The sequence below is a fragment of the Haplochromis burtoni genome, unplaced genomic scaffold (genome assembly GCF_018398535.1).
Source record: "Haplochromis burtoni strain Fernald_Lab_line unplaced genomic scaffold, NCSU_Asbu1 Contig_445, whole genome shotgun sequence".
Taxonomy (NCBI): domain Eukaryota; kingdom Metazoa; phylum Chordata; class Actinopteri; order Cichliformes; family Cichlidae; genus Haplochromis; species Haplochromis burtoni.
The window spans coordinates 472,996-483,081 of record NW_024582806.1 but is presented as its reverse complement, the minus strand read 5'-3'; the positions used below and the strand labels follow the sequence as shown (position 1 = coordinate 483,081).

Sequence of the window (10,086 nt, the reverse complement as noted above, 5' to 3'; positions counted from 1 at the left end):
ATTTTTTTTAGTTATTAATAAAAAAAACATCAAGTAACAAGCAAACTGAGAACACGCCATGGTGCAGGTTTAAGTATTAATCAGACATAACATAATTTCTTCAACCCCCGAAAAAAAAATACATGCTCAAAACTCAGACAGAAGCTGTCACATGATAGCAAACAAAAACTGTCAATTCAATTCAGTTCGAAAACTATTATATCAATGGAGTCTTAGTTTCGGGGGTTGATTTGTAGCGAGGAGTACAGTTACTCGGACGGTTGTCAAGCAGCACATATATGTCACAGCGATCCCAACACCCATCCTGTTTCTGTGAAAAACTGTAAGTATGATTCAATCAGCTCTGCTCTGTGTTACAAGTCAGGTTCGAGCAGAAAACAAATAATCCAGTTCATTGCAAATAAAGATGCTGTTAATAATAAAACTGATAGTGTGATAACCATCATTTGTCATGTAGCCTTGACATGTAGCCGGAAAGTAAAACAGTACTCACTGACGAGCAGGTTAATTATTAATTTGTAGCACATCACTTATGTATCATTTGTAGGGAGTGGAGCCTGCTGGGGCCAAACATTGCCCAAGTGCTGCTTCTGTGCATGATCTGACACGACTCTGTGTTTTAAGGATCTGTGAATGTGAATCAGTTGGTTTTTGCATATGCACCAAGTCTTTATATAATTTATTTTCATACAGGTTAAATTGAACTTGAAAAGTTTAGAATAACAACAAGCATGTTAAATGACACAGATTTTATTGGACAGAGTTAAAAGGTTTTCCAGATGATAAATAACCAGTATGCTAACGGAACTCAGATTTTCTCATTTTGAAATATAATCTAGAACTATAAAATCCAAGCTTAAATTAAAATAAAAGACAAATTGCTGAGGACAAAACTGTGTGGTGCTGAAAAATTAATACTGTTTGAAAAGGTAACTGTCCTATTCACTCAACACACAACAAAAACGGTTGCATCTTATCCACGGACGACCTGCGTGGTGACCACCGTCGAGGCAGCAGGGTGCTGGTTTTCCCTGATCTTCAGCTCACGATTCATCTGGCACCAGACACAGTTATAACACCAAAATATTTTGCAGCAGTCATCACAGCACGAGCCCTGCAGGACAGGAAAATTGAAGGGGAGGAAGAGAGGTTCTCATGTATTTAGAATTTTTAACAGCAGTCTTCTAGACGCACAGCTGAATGGTGAAGGTCAAGCAGCTTGATAAAGTCTGCTTCCTATTCAGTTGTCACCTTGTCTCTAAATCAAGATCAGAGCCGTAATGGAAATTTTACATCGACCATAGAGATCCTAAATGAGGAGGAGGAAAGGAGTTGCACTCAGCAGGACAATATAAGAATATAGGATTTAACTCATGTTATGTGGCTAAAAAATGCATAAAACAGAAGTTTAAAAACATGTTGGGGTGAAGTAATAATGAATTGCACTCCATCTTTGGTAGATTGTATGACAATACAACCAACTGACCTGTCCCTCTCTGTCATGTTTGCACCTTTTGTTTTTGTTGGCTTTGTACATACAGGTAGTCAGCTTAATTTAAGCTAAATACAATAACCTTATCTTCCACTCGCATACTTACAGGGATGTTGTAGCGCTCTCTGACAGACTTGCGAAGTAAGCAGGACACCACACAGCAAAAGTCCAGGAGTGGCATACCGCAGCACCATCCATGTTTACTGGCTGTCTGACACTGCATGCAGGGGAAACACCAATATCCAAAGCAACCTTGAAGAAAATGTGCCATATCTGTATGAATTTACCCCAGTTTTTAATAAATTCTACTTTAACAATCTCTTGCGTAACCTCTGTTTTATATCCTGGCTTCAGACACTCTGATACCTAACTGCAACCAAAGTCTGAGGAGGTGGTTGATGCAGAAATCCCTGCTGTTTGTAGCTGTTTGCTGGGTTCACTTACAGGTGTTCATATCAGAGCAGCAGTCACAGATGCCCGTGCTCCACTCCCCAGCCTTTTGACTCATTGCAGTGGTGGTGACCACCACCTGGGTGTTGGACTGGTTGTAGAAATTCATGCCTGAAGAAACAAGTGAAAAAAGGACACATAAGCCAAAGACACAACATGAAAAAAATTGACAGCACTGGGTTAGATTAAATGATAATAGGTTTAAGTGTTAGGATCTTTGACACAACACTTGTGTGTACACTTTTCGAAAGTTATATATTTTATATTTTTTAAGAAGACATTTCTTAAAAATGTTTTATGTAATGAAACTATTTCCATACATAAAACAGTTTTATCATAGCATGTTTTCAGATCGCACACACAGCCTGTAAATATAAAATTACTGAGTATTGATGATTCAATATGTATTTATTATATTAATGTGTATACGTAAAAAATGAAAAACAACATTTACAGCATGAAGGTCAAAGAAATTCTGTTTAGTCCGTGCCCATCTTGCAATTATACATAAATGACAAATATATGTATCATAGATTAAGTATTTTATCTTTACTCATGAAAACTCATGACACATTTTCCATTTTTCTTTTTGAAAAATGCAGAACAGAAACACAGCATAAACACTGTCCACTGGCTGGAGGCTTGAGTACTACATTTGAGTCAGACTCCTGCCTGTCACACAGCCAAACCAGACAGCCTGTAATCTAGAACATTTATAAGCACCTCTATAAAAGCAAAGGTTCTTAGTTTGTTGGTCTGGAGTATCTGGGTGTGCACGTGTGTGTTACAGGTTTTATCTTTCACTTTTGATCCAGTTCTCACGTCAGGAACATCACTGTCAGCACTCTTAAAGCAGTTTTATAAACAGATAAAGTATTTCTCATAACACAGGCTCATCTGGGTCAAAGCTATTTTCCCCCACCTTTTCTTTTCCTTCCTGAATTTTCTATGTGTGACTGACCAAAGTGCTTCGACCACATATACAGTGCTTTTAATGCTACAGTCCTGAAAACACTATATCTTTCTGGGACTATTGTGCAGAGTTGTGTTTGTACCGATACTCAGACCACTGCTTTATCTATAATCTGTGTTTTGCTTTCAGCCTGTATTTTCATATTTTCTAAAGTCATAGTTTCCTTTTTTGTCTGTAAATAGATCGCAAGTAGATCCATCCATGTTTGGGGTCAGCCATATGCTTCCAATGCCAATTCTTTCATGTGAACGTGCTTGTTCCTGGATGGATAAACCATAAATTAATTTATTGAGTTGATAACCTACTTTGTCTGTCTATCTTAGCCTAATTGCACATGTTGTGAGAACTGAAGCTGTAAATAAAGGATATTCCAGTCGACCTTTGTCCATAGTAAACAGTCTTGGCAAGATGGCTTTATTGCACCTATATAATGCAGAACAGCGACATTACGGGAGCGCTTGCAATAAAATAAAATGTAAAAAAAAAAGCAAACAAAAAACACATTACATACACTCAAACACACAATCAATTTTACCTATATTTTACCCGAAATTACACTATAATATTTAGCTACACATACTTAGCAGTACATATACTTTTATTTCAGATAAAATGTATGGAAATTTCATCTATTTCTAAAGATATTACACTCTTAATTGTGGGCCATATTATAAAATTATAAAAGACTTCTGTTTTAAATATATTAGCAATAATAATTCCATAACATATTAAACCTAAACTTCCCTAGCTAACATTAATCTACTTGTAGTCTAATGCAAGTCTAATCGAGTCTAACAGTCATTAAAATTCATTAATTTCAAAGAATAACCTGCTAAACTCCCATCTTATAACCTCCCTGTGCTGACAGTGATTATAATAATTAGATATCCAGATTTTTGTGCTATTTTTCTTAAGGAAGTATGAAGTACGCGTAGACCCCATGTGCTGCAAATATTCCTTTGACTAGCTTACATGTCACAAAGACTGCTTAAATGCTTTAAGATGTTCATTAGTATCGAAAGTTTTCCTTACCTTTTCTCTGTTTCTGTGAGCTCTGAATAAAGTAGGAGCAAGTCCGACCTATTAATGTACATTGCAATGGGAGTGGTCAAGTGCTCTTCACAGTTCTGCAGTTCCGGTTTTCAAGGAATGAAAACCATTCCTGCAGAGGGTGACACATGTTTACTGCCCACATGCTTCCAGTCCAGTGTACATGTACACTAATAAAACACTCATGGCCAAAGACGTTGACTTCCAATAAAATGAGAGTTAGACGTTAGAGATATGAGCCATGCCAAGTTTAATGCAGTTCATAGTGTATGCTTATTATTACTTTATGAAAATCTTCTTGTTTTAAATTATTTGACTTGTACGCCAAATAGTTTGTGGTCTTCTAGTTCAAGTTCAAGTTTATTTATACAGTATATAATACTTTTAAAACAACAACTGTTGACCAAAGTACTGTACAATAAAAATAGTCAAGGCAGAAGACATAAAAAATAGGATAAAGTTAGAAGGGAATAGAATCATAGAATGATAAGATAGTAAAAACTATAGTAACAGACTCATAGTGATATAAAAGCCAAAGAATAAAAATGGGTCTTTAGACAGGTTTTAAAAGTATCCAGTGTTGGGGAGGCCCTGATATGGAGAGGCAAAGTGTTCCACAATTTAGGAGCAGTCACCGCAAATGCCCGGTCTTCTCTGTGTTTTAATCTGGACCTTGGGACAACTAGGAGCATTTTGTCCGCAGACCTCAAAGATCTTGCAGGAGTATACCAGGTTAGGAGATCAGAAAGATGTGTAGGAGCTGGTCCATGCTGCATCTTAAAAACAAGTATTAAAATCTTAAAATCAATTTGAAAACTGACTGGCAGCCAATGTAATGATGCAAATATGGCAGATATTTGATCTCGCTTGCATGTGCCAGTTAGGTTGAACATTATTCTTGTAAAACAAAGGGGGGGGCCAGCAAAAAAAGTTTGGGAACCGCTGGCCTGGGCCATTTCACCTCAGTGAATCACATGATAATTTGGGGCTAGGCTTCACAATGGGTTCACCCAAAACCCTGGCTGATTGTGAGCCACACCCGTTTTCACACTTTGTGATTAGGGTCAATAGGGGGTCTTGGAGACACTTAATATCTGGGCTTAATATCTGGAACTCTTCAATGGAGATTGACAGACCACGTGACTTGTGCGCGTTGCATTGTGGGTACGAATGGCAGCAAAATCAAAACACTGCATGAAGCGCTAGCATTTCCAGCACCTGTAAGCATCAATTCTGCAATTTTAATCCCTACTTGCATTTTATTTGCCCCAAAAACAGTTATGTACAAAACCCTGGTATATAAATGGAGCCCAGTCTCTATCGCATTGCAAATATTAGCCCACAAAGCCACACTAAACAAAGCAGCATAGTGCAACGATTTCAATTCAAATCAATATAGGACTTATTTGTAACCTACATCAACAATTATGATATGATAAATTACTTATTTACTACAACAAAAAATCTACCTTTGTGGAAATGCTTGGAGCAGACTAATATGTGAGCTGGAGTGTTCTGGAACATTATATTTAGTCTTCGAATAGCTGCAATCCAGGCCACCGTCACCTCTTTGCAACTTCAGAAACATGACTTGAACAATTTTTCTTCCACGAAGGAATCTGATAAAAAAAAACTATTTCTTTACCCGTCGGCTTCCCGTGGCTGTCATGCTACTCGCTATGGCAGTTAATAATACAACAGCCTTGCCATTGCCATTCTTTATGTCTCTGTTTATCTCTGTGTGACTGTTGTCTTTTAATAACCCATGTGGGCTAGTACCACTTGCCACTTGTACATACAATCCTTTGCGGTTTTACCCCGGAAATGACGTCACATTTTCAAACTCTATTGTTTTTAGAACTGAAGAAGCTTCACAGGTGACAGATGAAAGGTCTCCAAGTTTCCTTGAAGACCTTTCATCTTTTCCAACAATTCTCAGATTAATTTGTGTTCTACAAATTTGTGTTCTACAAATTAATCTGAGAATTGTTACAATGTTCCATTCTAAATCTGTTGTGTTCTACAACAGATTTAGAATGGAACATTGTAACTTTTTTCTTCTTTTTTTTGTCTTGTTTTAAGCTTGTTTGTTTTGTTAGGAACTGAACTCTCTGAACTACCTCCACTCCCGTTTCTCCTCAATCCACTCCTTTTTCCCTTTCCAAGAAGTCCATAACAGATTAATTCACATTATCTGTTCTCCTTCTCATGGGCCAAGATAACTTTCTTTTGCAAAAGATAATGAGAAATAAGAGATAACTCTTTATTTTCATTGCACAGTCACACCTAGTACAATAGTACAACGAAATTGGAAACTGTCCTGCGTCAGCACTATGCACAACACAACACAGTAATTTATCTTAATAAATAAAAAGAATTAGTGTATGTTTATATTGCACATTATTATTAGAACTATACACAGATGCACTCAGCACACTTTCAAAAAAGCAACGTCTCGTCTCCCCCAGAGATAAGCCCCACCACGGTGGTATCATCTGCTCACAGAAGTAAACGTGTCTCTACCAGACTGAAAGGGTGAGAAGATTGATGGACTAGTCCTCCAGTGACTGTACCAATATAGATGTATTTTTTAGTTGTTGATCATTTCATGATTTTGACGACAGAGATTTGCTGCTTCATTTTCCTCTGCCCTATCTACCGAGAAACCTGACGCCAAGTTATTTGCATACTAACTGTGATTGGATGTTTAGCTGGAGGGGGGGGGGGTTTCTCTGCCAAGTGCTGTTGTTAAATCTTGTCCATATTCCGTTTGTGGGTAATGTATTATTTTCTTTCACAACTTCTAAAAGTTTGACTTAATGGGGCAGGATGCTTGCTTAAGTGGGCATTGGCCACTCTTGCCCCAGAGGGGGCAGGACTAAAATGGAGCTTTAAGAAAGTAAAGTTTTAAAATTAAAAACAAACATACTTAAAACAACAAATAATGACTGAAGGGCTCATTTGAACAGTCCAATACTGCTCACTATAGTAAAACAGCTGTTAGAGCAATCTCACATCTTTACTTCGTGATCATTTTACAGCTGTCTTGTAATACTGTCTTGACAGTATACTGTATATGCTATTTGTGCTATAAAGTTGATATGAAGTTGGATTTCAGTGAATGAATCTAAGCATCATCAACTAAACGATTAATCTCTGCTACGCTTTAAGTAACCTAACTCTGACCATGAGCACCACAGCCACTGTGCATGAGTTACGCACTGTTTACTCAGCAGTGTTTACTGTTACTGTTTACTTTATATCCTTTACAGTACTGGAAAGTGCGTTCATGCAACCTTTACATAACACAATGTTTGCTTACCAAGTTTGTTTTGCAGGACGTTTTACATATACAGAGCCAATATCCTTACCTTCCTCTCCTGTCTTTCTTATCTTTCTCTGTCTCTGAGTGAAATTAGCTCTCTTTCCTTTTTTTTCACCATAACAACACTAGCTCACCAATAATAAATTATATGGTTTTGCCTTTTTCATCATTTTGTATACACAATTAGGACTGTCTTCCATGTGTTACAGTTTAGGCTCAAATCGGTTTGACGTTTGATGCCGTGCAATAACTCTCCTCAAATGACTTAAAATTTTTATACATTTAGAAGCATGAAACAGTCATTAATGGGCATAGTTGCTTCATCCAGTCTTCTTTGATTGAAAGACTCCTTTGTGCAGCCAAACACTGCCCTCTACAGTTAAACACATGTCAGCACAGCCTCACATTGTTTATTTCACAATCAGAATACTTTATTAGTCCCTAAGAAAATTATGTAATGTGTTCTAATCAATTATTTCTTGATTATTGGTAACTTGTTTTTAACCTCCAGGAGCTGTTCAGAAAATAGGTGGTTAATATCAAATCTTCTTATGTTCTCTGAGCAGGCTGGGGGTGAATATCGGCTGCTGCTCAAGAGTTGCATGCTGGGTTTTTTTCTCCATCTCCTGTCTCTTTGACAAAAAAGAAAAAAAGAAAATGGAAATTAGCATCTGTATTTTTCTTTATTGACATGTCTCTTTTAATCCTTTAATTGATGCTTGCATCTTGCATGAGACTTATAAGTACAGTGTATGTAAAATGAAATGAAATGAAATTTCAAATAAAAAAAAGCAGTTACATTTCTGATCATTCTGAAAATGTCCTCACTATAGGACATCTTATTGGGTATTTTGTTATTCAAATATATGTCATTGTGAGCTGCATGTCTTGTGTCTTTAATTTTTAGTCAAAGAGCAGAGAGATAACTCCCAGGCCTGACAACATGATTCAAGATCCAATAAACTCAGAGAAAACTTGAACGCAGCAGTAACTTTGTCAGACTGGTGATCCTCCACTACCAGGAAACAAATTATTTAATACAGCTTCTGTAGCACAATATGTGTTCATCATAGGATTTCTAAAGGAAAGGTACTTATCAGTCTGGCATTGGTATTTTATATGAGATGTTAGTCTCATAAGACATACAGCATATCCTTGATATACCATGATTAATGAATGAGAATTCAGTAAACTCAGTAAACAGATCTTGCCACTTTCACTGTATGCCATACTGCCTATGAATCCTAACAAAATGGTCATGCATATTTTATTGTCTAGTGTCTCATTAAAAAAAGAAAACAGCCCTCATCTCAGTTTTGTACAATTGAACAGCAAATGTAATGTGTAATTATAATGGATGATGATGCTTTTAGTTTTTGTGTATATGAGCAGAAGCATGATTGCGTTATTAAAGTTCAGGGGATTGTGAATAAACTCAAAAACAGGTGATCCTAGCTGTTGTGTACAACAGTCACGCTGTCAGATTTTCATTACAACTTAGTCAGTTGTCACAACCAAAATAATTGTTATTCGCTGCGATATCTGTAGCGCTTGTGAGGGGCGAAAAGAAAGAATTAGGTGAAATCTTATTAGTAATTACATTATAATAAATGGTCACCATCTCATCCTGCTCAGAGAACATGACAAGATTTAACATTAACTATGAACTGCATTAACTACTACAGGTTACACACCTAAAATCATCAAGAAAAAGAACATGGGGCTGTAATAACATCTGCTTTGCTGCAGAGGGCAGTTTTGGTCTGTAAAATAGTTTTGGTCTGTATATGGCAAAGATTTATATGCTATATACATGTTTTCTCTTTAATTGGAAAAATATACATTATATAATTTTCCCAATATTCCAGTATAATTTTATTCATCTACCTTCATTAACCTGGAAAACACCAGGTTGACGAAGGGGAGGGTGCTGCTGTAGGTGTTCCACATACATTTCCAGTTCTGACAGGAGCAATATATCAATAAAATGTAAAAAAAAAAAAAAAAAAAAAACACGTCAGGGAAATTTTCCATCATTTCATCACATGATGACAGCAAAGGGAATGTGTAATCATACCTATATCAGCTGCTCTGGCATTGACGTAACACCTAATAAACTAGTTGGTATCTGTTTCCACGCAAATGAACAAATTCAGAAAATGTGTAGTAACGGTCAGAGATGGAAACATAAAACATCTGTGACTGTGACATCAAGACTTCTGGAAAAATGTAGCTCAAACCTGTGGTGTTTTGTATGGTTGAGTGCAGTCAAACTATTCCAATAAACTGATGAACTGTTGTGTCGCAGTTGTTGCTGTTGTCAGTGTAACACTGAAATTACCTGAAATAAATTTTGTTGTTATTTGGAATGGAAGGTGGAAAGAAGTCCCAGTTTAGGGGGATGATCTGTGGAGTAAATTAATACAGCAGAAAATATAGATATAATTCCCAAATGTAGACGTTCAAAACTCAGATAACTGTCAAATAACACATTATATGTCACGTTGACCTTACCACCCATCCTGCTTGAACGAGTACTGCAGCATTCACAACTTTATTTTGCGTAAAATGTTTCAAGCACTTCAAGATCTGATATCCTTAGCCCTGCGGTAGACTGTCCAGGGTGTACCCCGCCTCTCGCCCTTTGGTAGCTGGGATATGCTACAGCTCACCCACAACCCTGATAAAGATGGAGGGATGTAGATCTGTTATCTCTGTGTTGGTGTAGTTTCTACATCATCATAACAGTGTTGGTCCAAGATCAACATTGCAGCTGACCAATCTCGTTGTCTAAGC

The 10,086-nt window shown here is 37.0% G+C and overlaps 1 protein-coding gene across 1 annotated transcript; it reads right to left on the bottom strand.

The window, feature by feature from the left end:
* Positions 1-10: 10 nt before the first annotated feature.
* Positions 11-4,083, bottom strand: LOC102299867 (placenta-specific gene 8 protein). Its single transcript, XM_005945281.2, has 4 exons — positions 3,948-4,083; positions 1,937-2,053; positions 1,599-1,744; positions 11-1,114 (listed from the first exon to the last, which is right to left on the bottom strand). The coding sequence occupies exons 2-4, from the start codon at positions 2,049-2,051 to the stop codon at positions 974-976; spliced, it is 402 nt and encodes a 133-aa protein (XP_005945343.1). The 5' UTR covers positions 2,052-2,053; positions 3,948-4,083; the 3' UTR covers positions 11-973.
* Positions 4,084-10,086: the final 6,003 nt, after the last annotated feature.